At 42.0% G+C, this 12,949-nt stretch overlaps 1 protein-coding gene across 3 annotated transcripts in view; it reads right to left on the reverse strand.

Annotated features, from left to right (window-relative positions):
• Positions 1 to 12,949, reverse strand: part of LOC124048605 (adenomatous polyposis coli protein-like) — a 54,124-nt gene that overhangs the window by 10,769 nt on the left and 30,406 nt on the right. For all 3 annotated transcript variants that reach the window (XM_046369557.1, XM_046369558.1, XM_046369559.1), the window contains exons 3-9: positions 6,863 to 6,947; positions 6,532 to 6,724; positions 5,945 to 6,053; positions 5,633 to 5,749; positions 5,259 to 5,342; positions 3,856 to 3,936; positions 203 to 304 (exon numbers count right to left, since the gene is read on the reverse strand). In XM_046369557.1, coding sequence (XP_046225513.1) covers positions 203 to 304; positions 3,856 to 3,936; positions 5,259 to 5,342; positions 5,633 to 5,749; positions 5,945 to 6,053; positions 6,532 to 6,724; positions 6,863 to 6,947 — 771 coding nt within the window. The remainder of the gene's footprint in view (positions 1 to 202; positions 305 to 3,855; positions 3,937 to 5,258; positions 5,343 to 5,632; positions 5,750 to 5,944; positions 6,054 to 6,531; positions 6,725 to 6,862; positions 6,948 to 12,949) is intronic.

Here is a 12,949-nt window from a genome sequence, read left to right on the forward strand (position 1 = left end):
CTAATGAACTTACTTCAATTGACCGATTTACTCATGTGAAATTTTTGCATGTTGCGTTTATATTTTTGTTCAGTACAGATAACATTTCACAATTCCGGTTTGGACATGCAGGCAGCTCTCATGTGGTTAATTGTAAACGGGGGCTGTTTGATAGTAACAGTAGAACTATATCAACCTGAGGTGTATTAGAATCGCTGGTTACCTTGGTGCCCAGGTGACTGGTCAGTCGGCGGGGCACAGAGTAACTACCCACACCCAAATGTATTTCACTGGCAGAATCCTGATCCAGGCGACTGCTTGAACCCTAAAAGAAATTAAGAAAAACATTTTATCAAGAGAACATCCCTGGTCATCCCTACTACCTCTGATCTGGAGGACTCACTAAACACAAATGCTTTGTTTGTAAATGTTACAAATGCAAGGAGGCTTGTTGAGCAATTAAACTGAACTTCTTTACTTCAGATCAATATGCTAACTCATACAAAACTCACTCGTCCAATCCTCACACCTCCGTTCATGCACAACGTGCCTCATACATTCTCAAAGCAACAGTATTAAATACTCAACTGAGCTACGACACCATATTACCGAACCCAACTGTAAATTATGAGTGTTGGAGCTAGCCCCTGGCTATTCGTCAAAAACATTGTGCCATCTGGTTTGCTTAACATAGGGAATTTGAAATTGTTTATACTTTTACTTTTGATACCTAAGTACATCTTGATGCTAAGAATTGATAGCAATCAAGAGTAAACTGACTGAACTCAACCCCCCCCCTACGCTCTCCAAATGGACGTTAGCCGTGAGGGCTAATGCCCATGCATCGACTTCTGTTCCCTACTAGTCAGGGGATGCTATTCACGATGACATATTGTTCGGTCTCACGATTCCCAAGCATGAAACGGCTCAGTGTGTTGCGTGGCTAGATTGACAAAAAACAGACTCCATGGATTCGAATGACGGACTTTTGCACAGATGGGGCTCTGCACTCTAGTTATGAATGTGTCTCCCTCTGCATTGTATGATACACCCACTGGGCTATAATGGATACACAGAGAGCAACTGGCTGCAAAAGAGCTGAGCGCAAAACTCAGAAACGCAGCAGGTAACAGACTGTAAAGTACATCACGCACGCCTGTTCGCAAAACTACGTGGAGATACAAGATCAGAGCATGTCAATGTTCTATTTCACAAAGTGGTTATTGAGGGGAGTGATAAAGATTTTTTTTTAATTGTGAGAGGAACTGTTGTCATTCACAATGGCCTTTGTTGAATTTCTGTGTAATGAAAATTTAAAAAAGAGGTTTCACCTTACCTATGTAACAGACATATTTGGCAAACTGAACGAACTAAAAGCAGGCATGCAGAGGATATTCAAAACAAATCAACAGCTGAGTGACCAAATCAGCGAAATCCAGTCGACTGTGATCCTAGCTCAGTTGACATGCCAGTAAGTGAAATCCAACAGCTGATCGAGCTGTCATGTGACTGAATGCCGCAGACAACGCATTCATGGTTCACTATTTGGGTTTATTGGCGGGAACCCGGTTACAGAGATTTATTGCCCAAAACCACTCCCTTTTCCGGGGATAAATAAATGTGAGAAACCAGTAAATTATAATACATTATTTATACACACAGCATGAATTGAACTGTTAAATGATATGCGATGTCTAAATATGGATTCTCTATGGCCTTCACTCTGGTCACAGTACGATGAATCATCGACGCTCAGGGTGGTGACCGACAGCCCATTTCAGTATGTAGACCCATCATGGTAACTTTTTCTATTTTTATTGTGACAGTTAGACCTACATTTGCAGAAGCAGAGCATATGCTACCGTAATATAAAGAGTGAATGCATGTTTAAACAAGTATTTTTTCCATATATAGACACACCCTATGTGTTTTAATAAAATCAACTATATGCATTGAGCTTGTATGATGCTTTCAGCTTACTGTTTGATGAAATAAAACAAATGACTCAAGAGTGAGCCAGAGATCTAGAGCAAGAAAAGAAAAACCTTGACCTAACCATTCTCCTCCCGCTGGCATTCGCAGATTCTGCCGTTACTCTCCAGAAGTTGCCAGTAATAGGTTACACGAGGAGTCGGCAACCTTGTGGAATGCCAATTTATCTCACCATTTATACCAATCTGTGTGCCAGTTATGGTTTTCATATGCACATTTGTGGAACAGTTTAATTGAATTTATATTAACGTCTTCATATCGCAAAATCATTGTCATGTGGTTAATCAAAATTCAGACAAGAACGGTAAGACTGGAATTATAATACATTGAATGCATTAACAGAAATTAGCATAACCAAACAAACTAACGGTTAATGTACTACTGGTGATACAGTATATGTGGAAGTGATATAGCCTACACTAACAATCCAAATCAAACAATTCACACAATGACGTTATGAAACAATGCACAAATTGAGGAGAGCACATTCCTGGAGAGAGAAGTGCATTGTGCATCTGGGCACAGCATGGTCAATCTGACGTCTGCATTGGCCAATGCAGCATTAACGGCGATACGGCATCTGCAGAAGTCAGGGCATACATACTTCTTACACTTTGCAGAGCAGTGCAGCGCTGTTGTGAAGGAAGTGGTCAAGGAAGTGAGTTTGTGTTTATACAGGATGTACCGCCCCCATCTACCGTCAACCAATAATGTCAATGCGGAGCTTTACAGAGTCCTCCGCATTGTTACAACATTTGGGAGGCACATGGAGCTCGATTTTGCCTCTGCATGCCTCCTGAGGCTCTGCAATTGTGTCACCCCCTCAATCATGGACACTTATTGACAGTTGTGGCTGCTTTGCGTGATATATTGTTGTCTCTACCTTCTTGCCCTTTGTGCTGTTGTCTGTGCCCAACGATGTTTGTACCCTGTTTTGTGCTGCTACCATGTTGTGCTGCCGCCATGTTGTGTTGCTACCATGTTGTCATGTTGTGTTGCTGCCCAGCTATGATGTCGTCTTAGGTCTCTATGTAGTGTTGTGTTCTCTCTTGTCGTGATGTGTGTTTTGTCCTATATTTTTGTTTATTTGTATTTTAATCCCCGCAGGAGGCCTTTGGCCTTTTGGTAGGCCATCATTGTAAATAAGAATTTGATCTTAACTGACTTGCCTAGTTAAATAAAGGTTAAATACATTTTTAAAATATGGATCCCCACCACATAATCGGATCAAGCATAAATTGCCTTTTAGTCTATGCATCCGCAATGGATTAGTTCACTGAGATGGGCATGTTTTGCTATTGCGCAACAACAAAAAATCTTGGTCGACCTACAGCCTCTAGACCAAACAATCGACCAGTTGACTAATTGGGGTCAGCCCTAGTTAGCTGAGAATACAATCAGCAATAGTGTTAGAATGTTTCGCAATTGACTGCCATTGTCCCAAAAATGCTTGGGAGTCACAAGAATTTTCATATCCAAATGGGCTCATGGGCCAAAAAGGTTTGGGAACCCCTGCAGTAACGCTTTAACCTCAAGCCTCAGTGATACAACCTACACTGAAGTAAGACACAAATCATTAGAAATAACAGGAAAGTCGAGGCTCTAAGCACAGCCAAGGCAGCAGCTCACGATTGCTCAGCTGAACTTCCCTAACCATCATTGCCAGTCAGGCTAATGGCGGAAGAGATTTTCAGGAGCATAATAGGAGTAAAAGAATCAAATGAATCATCAAACGTTAACCACAAATCCTGCAAGCACTGTGTTTGAGATTGACTACATTGCAGTTGGACTGTACAGGATCAGTCTACAAATCTCCTTGTATCCCATAAAACAATGATGATTATTTTCAATCAGGTATGAATGGAAGGTAAAAGATAGTCTTACCTGAGAACACCCAGCACTTGGCCCCCCACTGTCCCCTGAAGCCTGGGGTCCTTCACTCTGGCCAGCCTGGTCGTGCTTGCTCTGTGGGTGGGAAAGAAAGACAGATAGAAGGGTCAGACCTCAAGAGGAGAGGAGCAAACCATTAATGTAGCAGGCTAAATGAGGGATGAGAGGAACTAGTCAACAGAGAGAGGATACAGAATCCATCACCTGGAAGGACAGAAGAGGCAGAATCAGTTCAAAGTGGAAATAGAAATCAGTCACCATAGGGCAGGCGGAGAGGGAAAGGAAGGGACGGGAGTGAGAGAGCGTGCAAGACAGTAGGAGAGGGAGTGAGAGAAGGAGATTGAGAGAGCAAGAAAAATTTAGTGGGGGAGAGCATTCAGTCACTAAGCTAGCTAGAGCAGCTGCAGGAGCATCAGGCTTCCTCATCCCTGACCTACAAACTGTCGCTCAGTCTGCAGGATTAGGCAAAGAGGGGGAGTGAAATTAAATGTGTCCAATGAGATTAATCCACTCATGAAGAGAGGGGACACATGAGAGCCAGCACACATGCAGGCTGAGGGACTAGTATACACACACCAACTACACAAACAATTACCAACAGACATAAATGCACACAATGCATGGGCCACCAAATAAGTCCGAAGTGAGATAAAAATGGAATACTGGATGGAACTCCACATTGTAGTGTTCTTAGGAGCCACAGTAAATAAATGCTGCTCTTGTTTAGGAGATGAGCAGAACACGGCAAAATGATTGGATGAAAGGACAGCGTGTTCAATATAGATTAACAGACACGTCGGATCAGTAACGAAGCATTATTGTACACTAGTCCATGTCTATGAGTTGTTTCTCTGTAACGCAGGGATGTAGGCCATAGGCTAAACACTACAGAACCCATTGCATAGGGAAGCGGGTCGCTATCACCAGTACAACATGGAGGATTAAATAGATATCTGCAAATGGGATGGCTGACTCCGATATGGTATGAGACTCAGATGTAAGCAGCTTTTGGTTCTTTACATGACTAAAAGCTGAACAAACTGTAACCACAGCATGTATGTAGAGATGGAGATGTCCACACAGGCCAGGCAGTAGCCAGAATACAGAGAAAGTGCTGCCAGAAACAACAGGGAACATAATATCTCATGGTAAATAGATTTAGGGCTGGGTTTACCAAACCCAAATTATGCATGTCCTTGACTAAAACATCCTTCAAATTATTTTTTCCCCGCCAGGACTAAACCTAATCTTGTTCCAAGAATCTGTCCCTAAATGTAATTACCGAGATATTACGTCCCTCTCGTTTCTGGCGACACCTTCTCTGGTTGTAGAACATGTCCTCCACGCATGTTCTTGTCATTCTAGTATATTAGGTCTGAGGCTGGTATAGGACATACCTCTGGTTCTGCAGACTGGGACTGTAAGTGCTGTCGGAGCTTCAGCATGTCCTTCTCAATCTGCTGAATGCGGGCCACCCTCACCTGAAGTACAGCAGGACATTTAGTGGACGTGATCACTCAAAGAGGATGAAATATTTCAATGATGTAACACTGACTGAATAAAAGCATATGTAGAGGCAGAGACAAATGTTCTTGCATTAAGTGCATTTACTAATGTCCAGCCCCCACCCATCTACATCATCTTATCCCACTTACAGTATCCTGTCTGAACACTTTTTTTCCCCCGTCTGCACGTTTGTATCCTCACTGACTCAACCCATATTCTGCCCTTTCTGTACCTGTATCCATTCATCTCATCCCCCTCTCCTCACCTGTGCCCTCTTCTCCATATCCTGGCAGGTTCCCAGCTGTTCCTCCATGGCGGCTCTGATTTGCCTCGCCTCATACTCCAGTTGCCTACGGGTCATATCAGTCTGCAGGGAGAATTGCTGCGAAAGAAAACAGGAACAACAAAACAACCATCAGTCATGTGATTAAATGGAGTGATTTCCAATATCTAATGCAGAGAGGAGACCAATTGACCATCGCCTCATCTTCATCAGATTATACATACAATTTCTGTATCGCTTTTGACAAGAGTACCCCAACACACTAATAATGCTGGACGACAAATAAACACGTACATTCTCAGTCAGTGGCAGGCTGTCGATCCTCTTGGTGAGGTTCTGCAGCTGTGCGTAATACCAGTCTTTCTCCTTCTCCTCTTTTTCCAGCTCCGCCATCAGTAAAGACCTGACATGACAGAGACAAGCACGCCTATTGACATCCAAGATACAAAACACTGACAGAAATCAGAGTGAATTTAAACACTACATTAAAGACCTAATTCAAAGATACATATGCAGCATTGAAATACTAGAATAAAACAGGGAGGATGTCCTGAATAAGAGTAAAGTAAAAATGCATCCTGTCTGTGACTAATGCCGGGAATACACTATGCAACCTAACAATGGTGCAGCCCTCAGGCTGTAATGTGATTTGGCTGGGAGAGGGGCAAACCACTCACCAATGAATATTGTTGCAGTAAATCAGTGTATAGCCAAGAATGCATTACTTAACACGTATAAACAAATGAGAAAATACATCATATGCATGTGGAAGGTATCAGTTAGAACCTGATCGAGACAGTCTGTGAATATATCACTGTTCCAGTGAAATCAGTATATGAACAAATATTGCAATTTGTTATAATACAAGCATAGAAGCTCACCTCTCCTTCTCTAGCTCTTCCAGGTAGCCAGCACTGTCTCGGCCCCCATTGGACACCCCTCTCCTGGGGAAGGAGCCCATATGGCTAGGACTGGGGCTGCTGTCCCCTGACCGCCCAGAGCCTGAGCCCTGCATGGAGGGCAGCTTAGGTCTTAGCTTCACCCCTGGGTAACTGTTAGGATCCAGGCTAATTTCTACAGGAGGAAGGAACATAAAATGTAGGTTATTTAATGGAAGCTTTGTGTTTCAGTGAGCTAATTCTGCCACCTCGTGTGTGCAACAATCGTCCTACATAAGCCTACAATTGGTCCGGCTCTGGCTGAGAAGCTTACTCTTCAGTCTTTCTAGGAGATGGATTTGTTCAGATGAATCGGTAGTCTCTTCTTCAATGCTTCCCTGTAGGTGTTTCAGCACCTCCTGAAACAAAGAAACAAAAATGGGTTTTAATGTATTGTTCGTAAACACACAATCACAAAGAGCAAAGAAAAACATCTAGTAGGCTTACATGACCGCTATCTAGGTGATATGTACACACATCTTTCCAAAGCAGAAAAGAACAGCAATGTTCTTTAAGTTCAGGAACACACATTTGCTTAAGGGGGGGCGTCAACACCTGACAAAAAAATATAAAAGATTTCACACGTGAAAAACATCAAATCAAAACCAACCTGACACACTGCAGTGCAAAATATTATTTTTGGTTCAACCCCCCCACCATCTTATTCCAGAGATAAGGAGTCGATGGTTTGTGATCCTGCCTGAAGGACAGGGTGGAAGAGAGGAGAAAAAGGTCCATTTGCTAGCTTTGAAGTGCCATCAAATAGCCCCACCCCAACCCCCCTCTTTATCCCTCTCTTGTCCTCTAAAACAGCCCTGAAGTCCTACAGACTGGCTCCAGTTAGTTTTTTTTTAATCTAAGCCTTTTTCATCTCACCCAAGCTGTGGAGTGAGGTGAACAGCCATTGATCGCATTGCTGAAAGTCACCCTTCTCCAGCCAGGGTGTCAATTAGATGTTGCCCAACTGAACGCGAATGGACCTTTGGTAGCCAACATCCCAATCAGGTTCACAGAGCGACGCATCTAATAACGTCAGGGCTTTGAGGGAGAGCTTTCCTCTTTGGAGGAAGAAAAGTGCAACAGTAGCATCAACGAGCGGGGTACTTCATAGCAAAGTGGACGCTATTCAGAAACAAAAAGGACTCTTCTTGGATAAGAGCTAATGAATTGGTCAGGTGCATTTCTTAGATAGCATGTTTAATGGATCACAGACAGTAGAACCACATTGTAGATCGGACCCTCCGTCGCCACTCCTAGAAGGCATGCCACTAATGGATTTATAAGAAATAAGCCATTGATGCCGTAGTGGCGTTGACCTGAAGGAAGGATGCTTCTCTTTTGACTGATAGGTCTCAGTGTACTCTGTAGTCAACATTTTCTGCCACCATGTAGGTCACTTTGAGCACCGTTCCCCCCCTATGGACATCATCTCCCTTCATTTCAGATACGGTCCCTGCATGGTTGTGCGTCTCAGTCTCTAGTCTTATTAGATTACAGGCCAACAAACATACAGTAGCCGACAAGAAATATATTGTTTGCTGTAGGCCTATATCCACAAATAAAAAGCTTTTTCTAAAGAACGTAGCCTAAACCCTAGCCTAAAAACAGCGTACTTAGTGCTTAAAGCACCATTAAACCTCTTAAGGATCAGACCCTTTTCAATTTGTGCCTTTGTAGCTCAGGACCTGAAGCAAGTATATGCATATTCTTGATACCATTTGAAAGGAAACACTGACGTTTATGGAAATGTGAATGTATAAATAAAGCATTTCAATCCCCCAATCCCAGGAATGTCATACATGATGGATCATTAGCGTATACACCAACTTTCATACATCTAGATTAGAGGTCGACCGATTAATTAGGGCCGATTTCAAGTTTTCATAACAATCGGAAATCTGTGTTTTTGGACACCGATTAGACCGATATATATATATATATATATATATATATATATAATATTTTTACGCCTTTATTTAAAATATCAATGCCATTCTTTAAAATCAATACACAAGTATATATTTTTAAACCTGCATTTTTAGTTAATATTGCCTGCTAACATGAGTTTCTTATAATTAGGGAAATTGTGTCACCTCTCTTGCGTTCTGTGCAAGCAGTCCGGGTATATGCAGCAGGTTGGGCCACCTGGCTCATTGCGAACTGTGTGAAGTCCATTTATTTCTAACAAAGACCGTAATTAATTTGCCAGAATTGTACATAATTATGACATAATATTGAAGGTTGTACAATGTAACAGCAATATTTAGACTAACAGGATGCCACCTGTTAGATAAAATATGGAAAGGTTCCAAAGAATAAATGTTTAGTTTTTGAAATGATAGTTTCTGGAATCGACCATATTAATGTGTTATTATGTTGTTATATTTAAGTATTGAAGTCTATGATTTGATATTTAATAGAGCAGTCTGACTGGGCGATGGTAGGCAGCAGCAGCCTCGTACGCATTCAAACAGCACTTTACTGCTTTTGCCAGCAGCTCTTCACAATACTTCAAGCATTGAGCTGTTTATGACTTCAAGCCTATCAACTCCCAAGATTAGGCTGGTGTAACCGTTTCAATCGGGGACGTCACTCGCTCTGAGACTTGTAGTCGTTCCCCTTGCTCTGCAAGGGCCGCGGCTTTTGTGGAGCGATGGGTAACAACGCAAGGAATGCTGTTGTCGATGTGTTCCTGGTTCAAGCCCAGGTAGGGGCGAGGAGAGGGACGGAAGCTATACTATTACACTGGCAATACTAAAGTGCCTATAAGAAAATCCAAAAGCCAAAGGTATATGAAATGCAAATGGTAGAGAGAAATAGTCCTATAATTCCTATAATAACTACAACCTAAAACTTTTTGCCTAGGAATATTGAAGACTCATTGAAGAACCACCAGCTTTCATATGTTTTGAGCATGGAACTTAAACGTTAGCTTTTTTACATGGCACATATTGCACTTTTACTTTCTTCTCCAATACTTTGTTTTTGCATTATTTAAACCAAATTGAACATGTTTCATTATTTACTTGAGGCTAAATTGAGTTTATTGATGTATTATATTAAGTTAAAATAAGTTAATTCAGTATTGTTGTAATTGTCATTATTACAAATAAATACATTTTAAAAAGCGCCCGATTAATCAGTATCGGCTTTTTTTGGTCCTCCAATAAAAGAGCCGGTATCGGTGTTGAAAAATCTTAAAACCGGTCGACCTCTAATCTAGATGCGCCGGGCGGGGTGGGTGTGGAGCCAGAGAAAGCAGGGGTTCAAACTGTAGAACCCAGTTCCGACATTTGAATATAAACATTTATTTTATCAAACAAAACTATGCTACATTTTATCTCCGGGAGCCTCAGGATGACAAATCAGAGCAAGATTACTGAATGCAAGTACATTATTTACCTTCAGAGGTGAATGTATCAAACCAATTGCCGTGATAAGGTGTTGTGCACTCAAATAGCATGGTACTTTTTTCACTGCAAATTGGACAGTGCAGTTCGATAAGAATTTAAGCTTTCTGCCCATATAAGACATGTCTACGCCCTGGAAAGTTTGCTGTTACTTACATCATTCTAGTCACATTAGCGCACGTTAGCATCAACCATCCCAGTATAGGGACAACGATCCACTATAGGCTAATGACCAATTTTAAAAATGGAACTTATGAACCTAATGTAGCCTACACCTCAAAGATCTACAGATTTAAAAACGCTCTATGCCAGGGTTTGTTCGAGTACGTGTCCTGTCCATAATCAGTTGGCATTACTGTAGAAAACTCCCTTGCTACAGGAGGACTTACCACAATGAACCTAAAAGCGGTGAAAGGACATACTTCTAGAGGAGAATAATAAGTCCAGCGTTAAAACTATTAGGCCTATAATCATACAGCATAACGCGCGAGAGGCTGGGTACGAGCATGTCCATACGACAGTTTGGACCTTGTATTAACAACAATTTTGTGTTGCAGGTCATTCATCAAAAGTTACTACACATTTCTTTCCAGGTTGAATGGGTGTTTATAGTTTGGATATGCCATTTTTTAAGTGGAAGAGAAAGAGTAGTCTCCTGACCTGCGGTGAGGGGAGAGCAAAGGGTCAGAGCAGAGGAGCGGTGTCTGACAACATGTCGGGTGACAATGCGGCTGCCCCTCAGAAAACAGGGCTTTCCGTCCACCTTGGTTGTCTCTAGCCAGAGAGCAGATAGAGGCCACATCCATCCAGCTGCATTACATTGAAGAGTTTACTCCCAACAGATGACCCGGAGGGTCAGTGTCCGTTGACCTCTACCCCTTAACCTCTGACCCAAGCTCATGCGTCGAGGAGCAAGTCGAAAGAGGGTCTGACAGGAGGGCTGGGCTTTTTTGTAGCTCAACGATGGCAGAAAACAAAAAAACACACCGGGCTGTGTGATGCGTTCGCTCTCTCTCTCTAGAGAGTGTGAGATGTCCAGACGCATCAAACAACGAATGCATTATCAGGTTGGGATAATATGATAAAGAGCCCTTCATTCTATTCAGAGTCACCAGTTCCAAGCAGAACCACTATCCAGACCATCAGGGGTGACAAACATTTTGTTGCTAACGTGAATAGAATACAGTTGACTACAAGCTGACTGTACATGAAAGGCCAAGAATAAAATCCAGATAGGTATTTTTAGAGTAGAGATCAATCTATAAAAACAATTATAAACTGAGTGCTGATTGGCTGACAATTGTGTTATATCAGACCGTATACCACGGGTACAACAAAACATTTATTTTTACTGCTCCAATTACATTGTTAACCAGTTTATGATAGCAATAAAACACTTTGGGATTTGTGATATATGGCCAATATAGCACGGCTAAGGGCTTTGTCCATGTACTCTGCATTATGTCGTGCATAAGAACAGCCCTTAGCCGTGGTATATTGGCCAGATACCACACCGCCTTATGGCTTAAATAACATTCAAGTCATTGATAGTAAATTAAGTTGATGATGGGCTAGTCATTAATGCAAGGCAAGCACAAGGCTAAAGCTCTAGGTCTATCTAAGAAAAGTGCCAAATAAATTAACTCCAGCTCAGGGCTTGCTAACTTGCTAACCAAGTGGCTAGCTTACAAGATTAAGCTTCTTGGTTACAGCAGAGACCATCAATCCCCTCCTGGATCAAGATCCCTGCTGCCTAAATTTGTTTAGTATGTCAATGTTTATTTCTTTACGCTTGGAATGAAATGGTGCTACTTCTGTTCACTACCGGTAATACCGTATACCCCGGTATGGTACAGAAAATCTGGATACCACCCAACCCTTCTCGCACACAAATAAATCCAACAGAGAGACCGGCTAGAATATGTGGAGGGCATCCCTGCAGAGTAATCAGTGCTGCAGTATTCCCTCTAAAACACACATAGGCTTTAAAAAAAAAGGTAATTCTATGGACTCCAAGTAGCGGAAATCAATGCTGTAAAAGTACCCATCTGCAGAGTCCGAACACAGCACACCGGGGTCTCTCAATCTCATTAGGCTCTCACAAGGCCCTGGGGTTTGGTTGGCATGCGAGCCTAGGTGGAGGAGGGAGAGTGCATGTGTGCTGGTGGGAGAGAGCAGCTAGGCCATGTCCTGCTTTTGTACTATACTGACTGTAAATGTCCTTGAGAATGAGATGTAAAAAATAAATAAAATATATATATATATACACACACACGACACGTGATGCACAATATGGAAAAAACAAGCATCGATGTTGTCATGGGAAGACGGATGTGGAGAATGGTGGGTTTAGACTACGAGACTAATGAGTGAAGTATCCTAACTGCTATACTTAAGAGACCCACATCAACATAGATTTGTTTAGTCATTGTTTAGAGTCATTTTAGGATTATCGTAGACCAGAAATGAGACTTGAGAAAAAAAAAAAATATTTTTTATAAATACATTTTTAAAAAATCACTTCTTAATAGACAAAATGTCTTGGCTAAATAAAGAAAAATTGAGAGATCTGTTTTGTTCAAAAGCTTTTCATTCATCCGACGTCTGCATTGGCCATGCAGCATTAATGGGCATTCACTTCTTGTGCGTCGCAGAGCAATGCAGAGCTGTTATCAAGGAAGTGAGTTTGTGTTTATAAAGGATGTACTGCCCCCACCTACCGTCAACAAATAATTTCAATGCGGAGCGATATAGAGCCCTCTGCGTTGTTAAAAGATTTGGGAGGTGCATAGCGATGCAGTACAGAGCTCGAGTTGACCTCTGCATGCCTCTGGAGCCTTCGCAATTGCTCCAGATGGAGCCCCCGACCATATTTTCAAATCAAGCATAAATTGGCTTTTAGTCTAGGCCTCCGCAATGGATTAGTTCACTGTGTGTGTTACTGCTCGACT

Source organism: Oncorhynchus gorbuscha, linkage group LG11 (assembly GCF_021184085.1).
Source record: "Oncorhynchus gorbuscha isolate QuinsamMale2020 ecotype Even-year linkage group LG11, OgorEven_v1.0, whole genome shotgun sequence".
NCBI lineage: Eukaryota > Metazoa > Chordata > Actinopteri > Salmoniformes > Salmonidae > Oncorhynchus > Oncorhynchus gorbuscha.